Raw genomic sequence first — 19131 nt, forward strand, 5'->3', positions numbered from 1 at the left:
CTTAAGGAACTTACCCCAAGTCACCAAGTTATAGGAGATTCAAATTTTAGGTCTTTCTCCAAAGCCCAAACACTCAACTGGTACCCAACTCCCCTCCAAGTTTCTAAGAAATTCCCCCAAGCTATCCACAAGCATGGATACAAAAGGGAGTTAGTATTTTTGAACACTAAGTACCAGGCACTTCTTTAATCCTCATAGGAATCTATGAAGAAGACATTTCTTAGAGTACAACCACATTACAAATAAGCAAAAGGTCATCCTTATATGATAACTTTACCTAAGGTCAGAGATAATGGCCCCAACAATGAGTGTGTCAAGCACTTGTTAAATGCCAGGCCGTGCTCTGAGTCTGTAACATGTACTGAGTGGTTAAACCTTCCATGGGGCAGGAGGCATGATTACCCTTTTCATTTTGCAGATGAAGAAAAGGCTCAGGGAGGTTAAATGACTCGCCCAAGACTGCAGCTAGTAAATAAAAAGAGCTGGAGTTTGAACATAGGTTTGGCGAACTGCATAGCCCAGATCCTGCCCTCTATTGGATGCTTCCCCGGGCTCAGGGTACGACCAACCCATATTTGAGAAAAATAATGGAAACATGAGCCTGCCATCATCCCCATTTAACAGAAGAGGATCTGGGGCCCAATGACTTGAACACTATCACTGTCCACAGTCCCTCAGCTAGTTGAAAAGATTAGATTCCAAGATGCCTCTGGTACCCCTGTTCCACCTGACGCTTGGATGTGTTTGTTAACCACAGACGGTTGGCGTATTAGTGTCCCTATGTACTGTGTAACAAACAGCCACAAACTTAGTGACTTAACACAACACGAATTTATGATCTTCCAATTCTAGAGATCATAAGTCTGAAATGGTTCTTGCTGGGTCAAAATGAAGGTGTGGGCAAGGCTATGTTCCTTTATGGAGTCTCCAGGGGGAATCTGTTTTCTTGCTTTTTCCAATTTCTAGAGGCTGTCCATCCCTCGTACTTCATGGTCCTGTTTCCATCTTGTCCCATCACTCTGACTCTGTTTCAGTATCTTCCCTAACCCTTCTACTTTCCACTGTCACTTATAAGGACCCTTGTGCTTACACTGGCCCCACCCAGTAATCCAGGATATTCTCTCCATCTCAAGATTGCAACTTGATCACATCTGTAACATGTAGGGTAACATATGCACAGGACTTGAACTTCTTTGGGGAGTCATTATTCTGCCTACCAGAGAGTACTGATCTTTAGAGATTTTATTTATTTGAAATTACAATTTAAAAAATTCATACTTATACTAGGCTGTTTTTATCACAGCAACAGTAAGTCCTTGAGGAAGTTGCTGTTTGGAGTGCCAAGGTCTCTTCTCACAGAGAGCAGACCCAAATTTCCTTGTGGGTTTAGCAGAGAACCCTAATCCCCTGGGAGAATGAATTCTAAGGGTTGCAGGTCACATCCCACAGCCACACTTCTGGACTGTAAGCTGCTCACCTCCGTATCAGGGTCCACGTGGAGCTTGCATGCCACCCCTTTTGCGCAGGACCCCCTCCACAAGCCTTGTGGTTTCCCATCCCGAGGTACCAGGACAGGTCACAGCTGGACAGTGGAAGGGAGAATCGGGAGGATCAAATGGAACAAGGAACAGTGCAAGATGAGGTAGGTCTGAGTGAAAGGAGTCAATGGGCATAAAGATTATTGGACACCCATTAACCAATATTACCAGGTACGGTAGAGAATGTTTTCACCACCCTAGAAAGTTCCTTCATGCACTTTTCCAAGGACCCTTGTGCTACCCGGAAGCAATTAACATTCTGATTTCTATTTCCTGTCAATTTTTCCCCATTCCCTTTTTTTTTTAATTTTTTTTAATGTTTATTTATTTTTGAGACAGAGAGAGACAGAGCATGAACAGGGGAGGGTCAAAGAGAGAGGGAGACACAGAATCTGAAACAGGCTCCAGGCTCCGAACTGTCAGCACAGAGCCCGACACAGGGCTCGAACCCACAGACCATGAGATCATGACCTGAGCCGAAGTCGGACGCTTAACCAACTGAGCCACCCAGGCGCCCCTTTCCCCATGCTCTATAATGAGTTTTTCCTGTCTTTGAACTTTATATAAATGGAATCATACAATATGTACTCTTTTCATTTCTTTCACTCAATATGATGTTTTTGAGACTTATTTACATCATCACGTGTATCATAAGCATTCTTTTCATCAGTGAGCAGCATTACATTTGTGAATACACCAAAATTTATTGATCCTTTCTGCTGATGCACCAACGTTTTCAAATTTTTGCTATTATAATTAAAGTTGCAACAACCAATCTTGTTGTAGAAGGCTGTTGGACTGACAACTTCCACTGTCTCAGAGGGCCCTAGGCAGTAGCCCCCATGTTAGCACAGCAGGGCAGTATATAAGTAATGGGGGAGACCTGGTATATGTGTCACTTGAACAGTCATACCTGAGGTCTGGTACTTATAAGCAAACTTCTTGTACCAGTGCTTGGCTTGTCAGAAGGCAGGGAAATAACAGCAGGACAATAGGACATTCCAAATGGAAGGATGAAGCTCCAGGGCGCCTGGGTGGCTCGGTCAGTTGAGCGTCCACCTCTTGATTTCAACTCATGATCTCATGGTTTGTGGGATAGAGCACCACGTCAATCTCCACACTGAGCATGAAGCCTTCTTGAGATTCTCCCCCCCCATCTCTGCCCCTTCCATGTGTGCAAGAGCCCTCTCTCTTAAATAAGTAAATAAACAAGTAAATTTCCTATTTAAAAAAGTGAGGAATGAACCAATACCAAGAGAAACCAAAGAACGAAGGATGAAGTTGATAGGGAGGCCTTCCACTACAAACCTGCTGATACCTTATCCATGTAACTCCCTTGACTGGATAGAAGAATAACCTAGACTCTCAACCCTAGGGATTCTCCAACGCATACTTCCTAAGTTAGACCAGAGGTGATGTTAAGCAGGTAGTTGAGTGATGCCCAGATCATGGGCTAGGAATGTCAGGTTGGGACAAATCTGTATCTCTCAATCTAGGAAGTCACGAAAGGTACTGTATCACACCACCCATCCAGCATTGGGGTTTTGCTGGGCAGGATGTGGGGGCAAGGAAATGAAGAATGTAGGTGAAGAGGAACGAAATCCAAGCAATCAGTCGCAGACTCTGGGCAGAAGAGGGAGAAGAATATTCTAGAAGGGGTGAAATGAAAGCAACCAAAGAACAAGAGTTCAGAAGGGCTGGAAAAACAAACAGGTATGCTGGGTTTAGGGATGTAAATTGTGCTCAGAATATAAAATATGGGAATACACAAAGCACTTGTAAGTGATAACAAGACACAGATGTATCACAAGAGCAGCAGAGAAATTAAGGCAACAGTCATTGGCATGGAGGCCATAAATAAACTGTGCGATTCAAGTGTGGGCAAGTCATCCACATGGGCACAGATCATCCTAGTTATGGAGGAAGTTGGGTGGGAAGATGGTAGCCAGTGTCAAAATCCTTAGTGAGGGCTTGTGAGTGACGGGGAGGCAGAAGTTGGCTGACCATATGGAGAGATGGAGAGAGATAGAGAGAGAGAGGGAGACTAAAACAAAATATGGGGGCACCTCAGTGGCTCAGTTAAGCATCTGACTCTTGGTTTTGGCTCAGGTCACGATCTCATGGTTTTGTGAGTTCGAGCCCCACGTTGGGCTCTGCACTGGCAACACGGATCATGCATGGGATTCTCTCTCTCCCTGTGTCTCTGTCCCTCCCTCACCTGCACTGTCTCTGTGTCTCTCAAAATAAATTAATAAAAACTTTGGGGGGGGAATGCTAAATAATGAAATGGGAAGATAATAAAATGTACAGTTGCTTTGTTGGAAATAAATTTTATTGCTCTGAGAAAAATCACAAAGTAATCACTCCGGTGGGCCAAAAATAAAAACAATACTGTTGGCAACAAATTTTACTGCTATGTCAATAAAGCACAAGTAGTTATTAATCCTCATCAGAGAAATGATTACTAGTAAATGTTATACTTCAAAAGAAAAAACGCTAGATTTTTCAAAGTTGATGGTTTATTCTTAAATGTAAGTCATACTAAATTTAATATAGTGGAGTGACTGTGTAGATGACAAATCTGTGGGTTTTTTTTCTCTTTTTCAGCCAGGAAGGCACCAGAAAAACTGCTCTACCTTTATTGACAGCAGCTTCCCTTCCAAAGGGGATGGGATAGCATAGATTGAACATAGTTATTGCCCCCGAATTTGATGTGGACACAAGGGAATATCTTGGAGAATCGTCTCTAAAAAGGTGAGTTACTTTCATGGCTTTTGAAGTAGCAAGGGATACATCCCTTAGGAGGACCTGATGGTCTACTTGGGGGAATATTCTGTGTTGAGGATTGAAAATTTAAAACTGCTTGATCCCTGAAAGTGTAGACCCCTAGACAGGAAATAAAGTCAGTAGTTTTGGGCAAGAGATATATATTAAGTGCACGAGCTCAGGTGACACCTTACGAGATGACTGTGTTTGAATTTGAATGCTAAGTATTAAGGACTGTGACCCAGATGGCCAGGCTTCAGCAGGTTCAGGTCGTTCCCTGGAGAACCACAACGAACTATATCAAGTCTGGGCCCACCTGGATCGGCACAGGCCCCACCCAGAAAGGAATGGCACCCTTTGTCATCCAGAGAACCATCTTCTCCATGGTAATACCGTATATTTGGGAAGAAAATCAACAGAAGCTCACAAAGCAGAAACCAGTCCTCTTGCCTATGTAAGCTGGACAAAAGCACCCTTCGACCATCATGAATGTGGTGCCATCCACAGTCCCAGGGGCACAGGACTCTCACCTTCCCTAGTCTCTTCTTGTCCCATGCATCCCTGTCTTGGAGATCTCTGTGGGTATCCTCCTATAACCCAGCCAAACTTCTCCCTAGATTAGCATGCCGTCACTGAACTCCAGGCAATTAGAAAGTGCCCTTCTGTCTACAAATAAGTCTCCCAGCCAGGGGCTCTGCCTGACCTAGAGTCTTCCTGCTCTACTCCCCACAAAGAGATGGGGCATGACCTAAGTTCATGTATCATGACCCAAGAGTTCTTGGGAAGTACACTATGCTCCCCAGCCAGCTGTGGCTCTCAACTGGGCCACACACCCCTGTTCTGGCATGGCTCACACTATAGTGAGCAGATCAAGAATCAGGCCCTGGCCCTCCCCGTCTTGTCAAATCCTCCAAATTACTGTATGTCAGTTGTGGCCAATGAAGGTACCATTTACATTCAACCCAACAGGTGGACCGGAAATTGAAGTTCTACAGGAATGCCTCTAGCTGTGTGTCAAGGGTGGGGGCAGATTTCCTGGGGCAGATGCTATCAGTCCTATGGACAAAGCAGTTTCTGGAGAAATAAGATGTTGGAGGGTAGGGCTGGGGAGGAGCTGCTGACGGAGGTGACGAGGGCGTGTCTGTGTCCCTCCGCACCCCCATTTAAGGTGCATGCATTCACCTGCCAGCCTTTTCACAAAGACCAAACTGGGTAAGCTCCCACGTGGGCTCACAAGACCGAGAACAGACATCCCAAAGAATGGGAAAATGTGATATACTTGGGCTAGAGCGGAAGAGCACAGTCACTTCGCAGAAACAAAGTACCATCTGTGGTCGGGGAAGGTGGGACTCCACGTGGTAACTCCAGACACTAGCACTGCTAGTCCCCTCCATCATACCTGGTGTGTAGAATCTGGCCTCCCCACTGGGCAGGCCACAGGTAGTCACTGCTCACCGCGGGATGATTATATGGCACCATCTGTATGCTTGTTAAGGTCACTTGGAGCCAGTAATTGTTCAAAGGACTTCCCTTTCAACCTAAATTCCTTCTCCAAAAGTATCTGCACTTCAAGATTGCTTGAAGAGGACAGTATTTCAACCAAGGAGTGAAGTGCATGACAAAAGCCATCAGGAGCAGAAAGTCTGGGACATTAAATCCTACAAGTAAAATTTTGCTCTTCTGGAGAGCCTTTACTCCCCTTGAGATACCATTTCTAGATTGCCAGACGTCTCCGAACGCCCTAGGACTGTGGGAGAACTGCGCGTTCAGCATTACCTAATTTCCTCATAAATCTCTCGCCTTTTAATCAGCTAAGTGGCTATCTGCTGAAGTTCCCTGATTTATGGATATCTTTTGAGGGCTGAGGATGCGTCCAGATACTAAGTGATTAAATGTGGATGAAAATGGCACATCACCATAATAATGACAGAAAAGAGAGTCGTGACTAGGCAGACAGAAGACCTCAGAGCCGATGCAGCCGGCGTCGTAAAAGGGCAGGCTCCAGGGCTGCAGGGAAAATGGCACCATCAGGCTGGTTTTTACATGAAAATCTTCCCAGCTCCTCTCACGAGACACGCACCTGCTGGCTCAGCAGCTCCAGGGGAACCGTAGCCCCTCAGAATTCAGTGTTTCAAGAGCCATGGGGGCCGCAAGCTGCCAAGCTGAAAGAAATCTTGGCTTCTCTGTTCCCCCAAGCCACCAAACTCTGTGCCCTGCAAGAGAGCTTTCCACTTCTCTGAGAATTCTATCCTTCACCTGCTCATCAAAGCCAATCCCTGCTGATGGCAGTCATCAGGATACCCTCTTTTAAAACAAAACACTTCGATTTAATAGGATATTACGGAGGTACTATAAAATGACAATGGTTTATGTCACAGGTCTCTGTAAGGAACACCTGTTAAAGCGCCACCTGCTGGGCACACCACAGATAACACATACAAATTCTCCAGGAGCCACTGGTCCCAGAAGGGTGAGAAATGTTAACCGCCTGTCCGCAAGAGAACCTACTTTCAAAGCGCAAAACAGTGAAAATGGCACCAGCAAAGACTGTTCTCCTTCCAGTGTAACCACAGTCCAACTGCACAACTTATCACTTCTGTACGACACTAGAGAACAACCTAGCAGCCCTATTGTAACATTCAGGAGGGTTTTTTTTAACGATATGAGTATCTACAAAAAAAAGATCGAAACATCAATACTGTTCTAATAGGCTGGAAAAGTATTTACAGGAGGTTCTCGACGTAAGAACGTGTTGTGTTTCGAAAGCTTGTGTGTGAGCCGGATATTTGAGGACACATTTTCCATGGAAGTGTTATTATGGAGACCGGGGAAGTGAGTCTTCACGAACTGAATATTGAAGCCAGGACGCACAGCTTTGCGGTACCATTATTTAATTGCTGAATGTCATTCACAGCCTTGCTTCTCTGGAAGACCGAATTCTAAGTTTTAATTCGGGATGCTAACGTGGTTGCCCCTGCCTCTCCAGAGGGAGCAGGAGACGAGAAAAAACACCAGGTTTAGGGGGATGGGTGGAAAGGACAGGGCAGGGTAAGAGAATACTGCCTAAAAGTATCTGCATAAAAACCCTTACTTTAGGTCAGTCTCCCCTTAAATTCTCTGAACTGGGACCAAAGACAAAGTTCACTTAATAAATGCCCAAGAGGTGAGATGACCAAGGTCTAGAAAGATGAATAAAGGCCACAGTGGACCTGAAAGAGCTCAGTCCGTGGTGAGGAAGGGCAGGTAAACAGCAAGCGCTCAGTAAGTGCTACAAGGAAGATATGAACAAGGGCCCCGGTAGCCTACAGGAGCAGAGGCCCGGCCTGGATGGCCTGAAAAAGGCTTCAGAGAAAGAGATGACAGTTGAGTTAAACCTTAACAGACACGTGGGATGCTGTCACCTGAGATTCTCCATTTCACTGTCCCTACATACAGGTTTATGCCAAAGCAAGATATTTTAAAAGTTTTTTTTTATGTTTATTTACTTATTTTTTTAAAAAGTTTATTTATTTTTGACAGAGAAAGAGTGACAGACAGAGCATGAGTGGGGAAGGGGCAGAGAGAGGGAGACACAGAATCTGAAGCAGGCTCCAGGCTCTGAGCTGTTAGCACAGAGCCCGACACGGGGCTTGAACTCACAAACTGCGAGATCATGACCTGAGCTGAAGTCAGACGCTCAACCGACTGAGCCACGCAGGTGCCCCTGTTTATTTACTTATTTTGAGAGACAGAGAGAGAGAGACAGACAGAGAGAATCCAAGCAGGCTCCATGCTGTCAGCGCTGAGTCTGATGCAGGGCTCGAACCCACAACCCGCGATATCGTAACATGAGCCGAAATCAAGAGTCAGATGCTTGACCGACTGAGCCACCCAGGCACCCCCCAAAGAAGGATATTTTAAGAAATAATGTACTAATCAAACTGAAAGTCTTCCCCAAAGGGCCAAACACTGTAACCTAAACTTGTCCACTCACTGGTAGCTGTGAATGGTACCGAGCAAAAACCAACCACTAGTTTTAATCAGCTGCAGAGAATAAAAGTTTATTTCACTCAAAAAAGTAAAAAAAAAAAAAAAAAAAAAAAATTAGAGGTGCCTGGGTGGCTCAGGTCATGATCTTGAGGTTCACAGGTTCAAGCCCCATGTCAGGCTCTACGGCAGTGCTACAGAGCTGGCTTGGGATTCTCTCTCCCTTCTCCATTTGTACTCGCTCTCTCAAAATAAATAAATTTTAAAAATATATATTTAAAAAATTTTAATTAAGATAATTCAATTTTAAAAAGATTATTCTGGCAAATGATCTGTGGGTTCATTCTGAACTTCCCTCCATCCCAACACAGCCCCAGATAGGTCTGCCACCTTACAGAAGACATGATCCTAAAATGTTGGATATGGAGAAATCTGGAATATATAAAGTTATTAAAAAATTTTTTTTTAACATTTACTCATTTTGGAGAGACACAGAGAACAGAGCGTGAGTGGGGGAGTGGCAGAGAGAAAGGGAGACAGAATCCGAAGCAGGCTCCAGGCTCTGAGCTGTCAGCACAGAGACCGACGCGGGGCTCAAACCCACTGACAGTGAGATCATGACCCGAGCCGAAGTCGGACGCTCAACAGACTGAGCCACCCAGGCGCCCCTAATAAAGTCATTTAAAATCCAGAAGGGGAACTGGTTAATCAAAGAAACCACACAGTGAATATATTTCCATGAAATCAAAATCTTTTAATAACATGAACATTTACCCTCAATTTCTTTATTACATTAGAAAAAAGTTTACATACACAGTTTTTGTAAAGTGGCATAGTGGTAGTTGATGTCTCATGGCACGTTACAAACACTTGGTGAGAAGTAGTGTGGCACCCTCTTTGAACAACGGAGACAGGGTTCCTCAGTCTACTGTATGGACCCTTCTTTCCTACATCTACGATACTCACACTTGTATCTCGGGATTTCTCAAGGGCTACCGACCCATGCCGCCATATGCAATCACCAGACCTCACTGTGGTATGAAGGCCACAAGGCTTGTGGACAACGAGTGTCTCAAGCGAGACAAAACCCAGAAGCCTCTAACTGTGGAAGCCTACCCCAAACCACACCGACTCCCCCAACTTCTGACTGCCCAGCCCAGCTGGACAGCCCACTTTCAGGCCCTGTCCCGAGGCTGGATCGTGCCTGGTTGTCTCCCCCCAGTGCTCTCCCACCTGTGCCTCCGAGACCCCAGTACGGGGGCACAGCTTGTCTCCCTGACGCTAACAGAGACACGATCCCAGCCACCCTGTCTTCTGTTCTATTTTCATGTTTCTACTTCTGATACATTATTTTGTATTCCTTTGTAAAATTTAACCACCGGATCCAGTCCAATGCTACGGGGCTCACTCCCCACCTACCAATTTTCCAAGTGTCCCCTCGGTGCTCAGCGGGCTCTGCTTGCCCCCGGCGACGGCTCCCGGCTTCCCAGGAAGCCTCAGGCGTGTGCACCCCTTCTTGTCCAGCTACAAGGCGGCCGAGGGGGTCTCCTGCAGGTTCTCCTCGAGCTTCAGTCCTAGGTTGTCGATTCCGATGCTGGTGATGGGCGGCACGCTGCTCTCTGCCGGCTCGGCTGTGCGCGTGGGGGTGGAGCAGTAGAGGACAAACCCCACCATGATGACGGTGAAGGACAGGAGGTAGAGCCCCGAAAACTAGGAGGAGAACAGGCTATGGGTCGTGGTCTCCGACAAACACACGATGGCTGCCGCCCTTTGCCAACTGTGCTTTCAGGGTGACCCTCTCACAATCTTTTTTTCCTGCAAGTTGCCTAAGGAGACACTCGCTCATGCCCAAAACCCTCCAGTACGGACGCCGATGATCGTACGCGCTCTGGCCACAGCAGCTGGCGCCTCAGCCAAGGGGACCCTTGGATCTCTAGAGAATGGAAATTGTGCCTCGCTCTGTGATAACCCAGCTGTGCTCCCACCTTGCAACCAGTCCCACTCAGTGGAGAGAATCGAAAGTCAGCCTGGACACCACAAGAGAGTCAATTTCAGACCATAAGCACAATTTATAACACTGATGTGAAACAGAGGAAGATAGGACCTAAGATACAATGCGGATGTACAGATGTGACAAGTTCTCAACAACCCTTCATGTGTGAGAACGTGGTGAAATCCATTTTGGGGGCACCTTAGTCTGACTCTTGATTTCGGCTCAGGTCACGACCTCATGGTTTATGGGTTCAAGCCCCACATCGGGCTTTGTATTAATAGCTCAGAGCCTGGAGCCTGCTTCCGATTCTGTGTCTCCCTAGCTCTCTGCCCCTCCCCTGCTCATTCTTTATCTCTCTCTCTCAAAAATAAATAAAAATAAACTTTAAAAAATGAAATAAAATCCACTTTGTTAAAATATAATAAATTATCTTGTCTCTGCAGGCAAGTGTTACATAATCAAATTTATGGTGGACTGAGCAGGTTCAGATTTTTAGAGCTCGAAAGACCATTTCTCAGCAACGCCTCCAACCCAAAGAAGTCACTGCTGTAAAGTGCAGGTGGACAAGCATAGGGAAGGGAGCCCCTACAGGAGGAATCCCATACCCTCTCTGCTCCCAGAAGGACTGATTACAGCAAGAACCCGTTCTGACAGACACATCACCGAGACATGGAGTTCCTGGTGGCTTTCTCCAACCTGCCCCTCTCTGTTTAGGAAAACAACTACCCAGAGCAAAATGCAGTGAAGACACAACACTAATTCACCGTGTATTCTTACCAAAAACGGCCTGACATACCCCCAAAGTTTAAATAAATATGCACTCTGTATATTCGCTCTTATTGGAGTTGAGGATCCATACAAAACGTCAAGTATTAAGGAAATTAACACTCATTTTTAACAGCACCAAAGATAAAACACAGAAAGAGAAAAGCTAAAGACTGACCAAGGATGGTGCAGTAAAACTTAGGGAAACCAGGCAGCACGATTAATGTGTAATCAAGTGCCTAGGACCATTTTTTTCCCTTGCAACAAGCGAACTCAACTTATGAATGGTCCTGCTAACCTGATTTTAAAGTTAAGACATGGGGTGTGCTATTTGTTCAAGCCAATAAATATTTTAAAACTAGCTGAGATTTCATACTGTACCCCAAAGAGTTCTAATGTCTAAAAAGAGTTCTAATAAGGGGGTGACAAAGAAAAACAATCAGAAAACACAACAGGTTGGGAAAGGAGATGAGGAGAAAGAAGAATCTAGATACACTCCCAAAGGGGGAAGGAGGAACTAACCAGGGGTGTGAAATGAGCGTTAAGAGCATTGCTGCTCACCTCCAGCAGTGGGCTTCTGCCAGTCACCATTGGTTTCCACACGTTAATTTTTTTTTTTTAATTTTTTTTTCAACGTTTTTATTTATTTTTGGGACAGAGAGAGACAGAGCATGAACGGGGGAGGGGCAGAGAGAGAGGGAGACAGAATCGGAAACAGGCTCCAGGCTCTGAGCCATCAGCCCAGAGCCCGACGCGGGGCTCGAACTCACGGACCGCGAGATCGTGACCTGGCCGAAGTCGGACGCTTAACCGACAGCGCCACCCAGGCGCCCCACACACATTAATTTTTTAAAGGCTCTCGATTACTTCTTCCCCTTGAGACTTTAGAACTCTTTAAGGAATGGAACAGCCATAGCCCTCCGCAAAGTGCGGAAGCCTTCAAAGTCAATGACAATGATGCAAAGTCAGTGTTGATGTCAAGCTGAACAGCAGAACCTGGCTTTAGTTCTGGGATCCAATACTCAGCACGGTCCTCAACACACAGCTGGTATTTAATAAATATTTGTTGGGGAGAAAATATTCAGAGTATATTAGGGAAAGTTAAAGCTATTTAGAGCACCCTAAACATTTAAAGTCAGTGTTATAAAGCCAGTACTTATGTTCGCCTATAAAATGTTCACTGTTACTTGTGGGTAAATCTACATAACTTGGTCAAAACACGTCCTCTTTGGTTTGGTGGTTTTAAATGTTTAGAAGAAAAAGTAACTTTTCCTTTTAAGAAGCAGGTGATCAAATGGAGACACTTCTCTTAGAGGGGAGAGACTCTGAGGAAATGGGGTAAGTTTCCTGAATTAGAGGCTCTTACCTTCACCTTTTTTCTTACTTTGAATTCTACGCTTTGTATCTGGATCTATGCAGGAAGTTTCTTGTAGCTCCTCTGGTCGGTAAGTATTTACTCAAGATCAATTCCAGAGGAGGCAAAATTTTTAAACTTTTTCAACTCTCTGATTTTTTAAAAAATCAGAGCCAAAGTGGGGCGCCTGGGGCTCAGCTGGTTAAGCATACAACCTCAGCTCAGATCGTGATCTCATGGTTTGTGGGTCTGGGCCCCGTGTCGAGCTCTGTGCTGACAGCTGAGAGCCTGGAGCCTGCTTGCTATTCTGTGTCTCCCTCTCTCTCTGCCCCTCCCCCACTCATGTTCTGTCTCTCTCTGCTGCCCTCTCTCAAAAATAAACATTAAAAAATTTTTTTAATAAAAAATCAGAGCCAACATTATTTCAGATACTACAATTTTAAAAAAGTGGTAGTATATTGGGCTTATAATCCTGTCTTTAAAAACCGGTTCTACAACACTAGGTATCTTCTTTAAGCTCTGAATGGTTTTCCACCTCTGTAATTTACTCTGAAGATCACAGCAGATCTGCTCTTTGCTCTACAAGCCTCAAAACAGCCTTTGACCAAAACAACCAAGTCTGATCTAAGAGTGAGCTGCTAGACATGCAGGGACAAAGAAACATACAGCAAAAGAACTGGGAAGGAATTTTAAAGTCGGCATGCTCCAATTTTGAGAATAATAATTTAAAGGTATGTGGTCAAAAAAATGGCTTTTTCATATAAAGTTAAGAGCAGTGAAAGAGGAAATATCTTCATGAAGGGAGCTTATAATAAGTAGTGGCAGGTGTATTTTCACTTCAAAGCTTTTATTTCTTTAACCTTACTTCTTCCTTCCCACTTGGGTATTATTTTACATAGAAAATTTTACTTACTAAAAAGAAAAAAGTACAGGTGAGTGAAGTTGTATGTGACACATAACCTGCCAACTGCTAAGTTTAACTGCAAAACAGAAACACCATCACCTCCTAGTGGTAGCTATGTGAAATGCAAGCACAGCATCAATCTTTCTTGCCCCCCTCCCCAACAACTGACTCACTTTGAAGGCCTACTTTATAGCCCTTAGCAATTGTTCTCATTAAAAAAAAAAAAAAAAAAAAAAAAAATCCTAGGCTTGTTAGATCACTTCTCTGATTCATTTTGACATGTTATTTTTTAATGATGCTACCAAGAAGCTATAAATACCGTTTCAGTTTTAGTTCAGGAATACCTTAACCAGCAAGTTTGTAAAGATAACAGCTAGCTCCTATTACATGTAACGTTGCAGGGCAAAAATGGTTTATGCTTCTTTAAGCAGAAATTTCTGAGAACCCACGGAACTAGGCTTTGTGAGTTCACGTTCAATTCCTGGGAATAGTGTAAATCCGTGCCAAGCAATTTCTGCCTGGATACAAAATTCTACAAGGACAAAGGACTGTAGTTGTTGTTCCCAAATGAAACTAAAATTATCAAGCAACAGCCAACATTCTAACTATTTGTTCAAATCGCTTGCTGTGATGGCAAGCTTGTCAACGGGCATCTACTGAAGGTACAACTAAAGAAAGACGGGTTTCTGATGCAGCAGTTCTCAAGCTCCCAAGACCTTCGAGGGGACCCAAGACCCTTTCAGAAGTCTGTAGCATCAAAAGTCTTCTTATAATACTAATAAGATGCTACTTGCCTGGAGTGCAGGGGGACTTTCCAGTGAAATTCTTTTTTTTTTATGTTGATTCACCTTTTGTGATAGAAACAGACCGAGCACAAGCAGGAGAGGGACAGAGAGAGAGGGAGACACAGAATCGGAAGCAGGTTCCAGGCCCTGAGCTGTCAGCACAGAGCCCGACGTGGGGCTCAAACTCATGAACGGTGAGATCATGACCTGAGCCGAAGTCGGACGCTTAACTGACTGAGCCACCCAGGCGCCCCTGTCAGTGAATTCTTGCCCCAAAAATGAGGTTTAATTTTGGATCTAAAATATTAAAGAAACCCATTACTTCTTTTAGACCAAGCAAGTGTTCCTATTTGCTTACCTTATAGCCAAACAGAAAGAGTCCAAAGAAAAGACTGTAGAGGTCGGCTGTCAGGATGCCCAAGTTCACAGAAGTGGCACTAGTGACCTGAATCACCAGCGGCATAAAGCTGTACAGGCAAAACATACAGAGGGCAAACGCCACAAACAGCAGGGCTGTGGGGGGACACAAAAGTGGAATATCGAATATAACAGGAAGAAATCAGAAGGCAAAGACACTTTGAAGGCTTGGCTGCCGTATAAAATTCCCTAACTGTTTAACATACCATCTACAAAGTCTCTTGTTAACACTCAGCATTGCCAATGAGGCATAGAAAGCTCTCAGGAAAAATATAATAATAAGACATGACATAGGGGAAGGACTTCAAAACTGCAACAGGGTGTTGAGGGGGAAGGGCACTGAAACTTGCTCACGGTGGGACTGGTTCAACAGCTCCAGCCGCCCCACGCAGAGAGATCTTGTGATAAAAGGTCAATAAAAGCAGAATAACAATCAAGAAGTATAACCCATAATCTTTTGTTCATCTCATTAAACTCAGTGCTCCCAGAAAGCACAGTATAACCATCCTCTATCAGACAGAGTGTGGGTGCTCACTATTTAGCTTTGCAACCGCCTCTTCAATCTCACCCCCATACCCAACACACACCCACACACACCCACTCACACCCCAGCAATCGAAGTTATTTAACTGAACTAAATTATCCAAGTCCAGCAAATGAACACGGCATTTTACATACTGCTTATAACTTCCTTCCACCCATCATTAAATAAGGTTGGAATCTTTCTTGTTTCACCACTGTTTTCTTCTACATTATTGATTAGTGCAGGTGCCCAGGAATACCAGAGAGAAGCAATGGAAGGTGGTGGGTGATTATGCGCCATCAGATGATTCGGGTTAATGTTTCACAAATTACATCAAGCAGACAACCTTCACAAGAGCTTTGAGGACTCGTGATACAGATCTAATTGACAGGGAGTGTGACCGAAGGTCAGTCTTGCTCAGAATTCCTAGGACAGCAAAGCTATTCCTGAAGGTTAATGTTAAGAATTAACTCCTGTGGAAGGTTCATTTACAAGTTCTCACGGAAAGCTCCCTGTAGACCATTGGAGCCCTCTATGTACTGAATTACTCTGTGATTTTGCAAAAATGACTAAATATTATGTAAATGAAGGTATTTATTTCTTGATGCGTGTTTTTGTCACTTAGAGGAAAAGGATACTGACCAAAAAAAGGATGAACATTCATGAACATACCGATTTTCCAGTCCCACTGAATGCTGGCAATATCCTTACATTCAACGATCGATCTAAGATTAAAACAAGAGGTTACAGTGAGATCTTACTCATTTTCACTTGTTTATAAGCATTTTAGTTGCTATACATCAGCTAAGGTGAAGAATTATGTTGATTCTTTTTTGAGGATTACATTGATTTTTAAATTTTGGTAAGTATGTTTAATAAAAATGACATAGAATAAAATCAAAGGGGCCCATAAACACGTTTGATGCCTGTAGAAGCAGTTTTCAAATAGTGGTCAGCTATAGAAGGAAAACATGACAGTGTGTCTTCCATTTGAATCGGGAGATAATAGTTTCTGGAAATCATTGAAAAACAGTCTTTCTTGGTAATGCCCCAACCACACTGTAAGCAGAAATCCCAAGCATCATGCACACGTAAGAAAATGAGGCATAGGGGCACCTGGGTGGCTCAGTCGGTTAAGCGTCCGACTTCGGCACAGGTCATGATCTCGCAGTGTGTGAGTTCCAGCCCCACGTCGGGCTCTGTGCTGACAGCTCAGAGCCTGGAGCCTCTTTTAGATACTGTGTCTCCCCCACTCTCTGCCCCTCCTCTGCTCATGCTCTGTCTCTCTCTGTCTCAAAAATAATTAAAAACATCTAAAAAAAAGAAAGAAAATGAGGCATATTTTTTGCCATTTCTAGAATCTTCTAGGGGTGCTGGGTGGCTCAGTTGGTTAAGCATCCAGCTCTTGGTTTCGGCTCAGGTCATGATCTCACAGTCTTGAGTTCAAGCCCCACATCGGCCTCTGCGCTGACAGTGCAGAGCCTGCTTGGAATTCTCTCTCTCTCTCTCTCTCTCTCTCTCTCTCTCTCTCTCTCTCTCTCCCCCCCACTCTCTCTGTCCCTCCCTACCTGCTCTCTCACTCTCAAAACACATAAAAATAAACAAAAAACAAAACAAAACAAAAGAGTCTCCTCATAGATAGTTAGCAAGTCACCGATTTCTTTAAATTTTTTTTTTCAACATTTTTTGTTTATTTTTGGGACAGAGAAAGACAGAGCATGAACGGGGGAGGGGCAGAGAGAGAGGGAGACACAGAATCGGAAACAGGCTTCAGGCTCCGAGCCATCAGCCCAGAGCCTGACACGGGGCTCGAACTCCTGGACCGCAAGATCGTGACCTGGCTGAAGTCGGACGCTTAACAGACTGTGCCACCCAGGCGCCCCAAGTCACCGATTTCAAATCGGAATCTGGCCCAAATCAACAATGAGCAGTAGTAGCTGGAAAGTGATCATGTATGATAAATGTGCTTCTTTGAGTTTTTTTGTTTTTTTGGTTTTTTTTTTTTAGTTTAGTTTTGACAGAGACAGAGGGGGAACATGAGCTGGGGAGGGACAGAGAGAGAGGGAGACACAGAATCCGAAGCAGGCCCCAGGCTCCAAGCTGTCAGCACAGAACCTGATGCGGGGCTCGAACTCACAAAGCGTGAGATCACGACCTGGGCCAAAGCCGGACGCTCAACTGACTGAGCCACCCAGGCGCCCCTACTTCTTTGGTTTTTAAGGGAAATCTTAGACTCTTACAGCTGTATGCCGCTGATAATGGTTCCGAATAGGCCCACCATTCCTAAAAACTCCTGCCTGCTCAGCTTCTTCACGATATACTCTTCACACACGTTAGAAACAGCATAGAGAGAAGCTCCAAGAAGGACCAAGATGTCACCAATCAGCACGTCACTACCTGCAGGAAGACAAGGCACAAAACACAACACAGTGTCAATATAGGGGACCCTAGCTCGCTCGCTTCCAGCAGTTTATCTGGTTCACGTTCGTTTAAGTAAGCCTTTATGGAAGGACAAACCCTGATTTCTAAAAGTTTAAGGACCCTTCTTCTCCTCAATTTCTGGCACAATTCTGCCATGATTTTTCTCACAGTTCAACCCCTCAGGAGACTATAAGATCAGAAAATGGAGCCATAACGTAAGGCCTCAGGAAATGATTCTATGACAGAGAAATTGATGGAATTTATGCCAGGGGATTAACTGAAAACTACAGGGAAGGAAGCTACCCAGTCAAGGTTATCTTCTCTCAAAGGGCACAATAAAGTCACTCGGAGGTTGGGTGAATTCGACACCGTATTTAGATTTTATACCATCAACTGCCTGAACTTTGGCCCAAAGCATGTCCACGTCCACATGCTCTCATCCATGGAGCCACTGAAAAAGAGGTCAGTCATCCAGTGGACATGAAACTTCCTTTTGATAAAAAAAAACCAACAATCTACAGTAGCTTTTCCAGTAAACTAATCTCAACGTATGGGCCCAAAGATTAATTGTAAATATATCAACAATTGTCTCTCTCATGAGATGAAACAAAACTATTTATTGTGACAAAAAGGCACGAGCACCGTGCAGAGGTAAGAACATAAAAAACTGCTTTGCAGGGGCACCTGGGTGGCTCAGTCGGTTAAGTGTCCGACTTGGCTCAGGTCATGATGTCAAGTTTATGGGTTCGAGCCCCACATCAGGCTCTGTGCTGACAGCTCAGAGCCTGGAGCCTGCTTCAGATTCTGTGTCTCCCTCTCTCTCTGCCCCTCCCCTGCTCGTGTTCACTCACTCGCTCTCTCAAAAATAAATAAACATTAAAAAAAAAAAAAAAAGCTGCTTTGTGGAAGTGGTTACAACAGCAGAAGCAAATAGATCTCAAAATAAAAAACTTAAAAGACAGTTTATAAGCAAGACACGTTTTCTGTCTTTTACCATATATCTTTGCAACATAAAAGCAAAAACACGAGGTGCCTGGGTGGCTCAGTCAGTTTAGAGTCCGGCTCTTGATTTTGGCTCAGGTCATGATCCCAGGGCTGTGGGATCGAGCCCCGCGTTGGGCTCCTCACGGAGCATGGGGCCTGTGTGGGATTCTCTCTCCTCTCCCTCTGCCCCTGCCCCTGCTCCCATTCTCTCTCTCAAAATAAGTAAATTAAAAAAAATTTTAAAAAAAAGCAAAAGTACAAGCAAAACTTTTTTCTGGGACGGAACCAGAAACAAAGTAGCACAGCCTCACCTGAATTGTCTTCTCTCCCTGCCAGTATGTCGGCACCGACCATCGTCCCCACGCCCAGCAGACAGACAGCTACGGCAATCAAGTGGATCACTCTGTATCTTGCATAGAGAACAAACCACGAGAGCGCCATCAACACAGGAATCCCAAAGCAGTCCAAAAGCTGCATGGAAGGAGAAACAAACAACTTAAACCATCTCTCCTCAGCTAAAGGATGGAGTCAGCACCTAACTACTACCAGCTGTGTACATTTCGTGTGCATTTCACGGATTTACCCCATTGCCTGGACTCCCCAGTACCCGGGTTAGCTCATCTAACCTTCACGATTCTACGAGACTGAAAATGCATTTCCCATTTCACAGAGCAGGAAAACCAAGGCGCAGAGAGGTCACGTGAGCTGCCCCAAA

At 44.7% G+C, this 19131-nt stretch overlaps 1 protein-coding gene across 7 annotated transcripts in view; it reads right to left on the bottom strand.

Moving 5' to 3' along the window:
• SLC35F2 (solute carrier family 35 member F2) overlaps positions 1 to 19131 on the bottom strand; it is a 137782-nt gene that overhangs the window by 30605 nt on the left and 88046 nt on the right. For 4 of the 7 annotated variants that reach the window (XM_023238903.2, XM_045038017.1, XM_045038016.1 and 1 more), the window contains 5 exons: positions 18728 to 18887; positions 17252 to 17408; positions 15684 to 15736; positions 14430 to 14584; positions 9002 to 9980 (listed from right to left, as the gene is read on the bottom strand). In XM_023238903.2, the coding sequence (XP_023094671.1) occupies positions 9795 to 9980; positions 14430 to 14584; positions 15684 to 15736; positions 17252 to 17408; positions 18728 to 18887 (711 nt within the window). In that variant the 3' untranslated portion in view covers positions 9002 to 9794. 7 annotated transcript variants of the gene reach the window in all.

Source organism: Felis catus, chromosome D1, assembly GCF_018350175.1.
Source record: "Felis catus isolate Fca126 chromosome D1, F.catus_Fca126_mat1.0, whole genome shotgun sequence".
Taxonomy (NCBI): Eukaryota; Metazoa; Chordata; class Mammalia; order Carnivora; family Felidae; genus Felis; species Felis catus.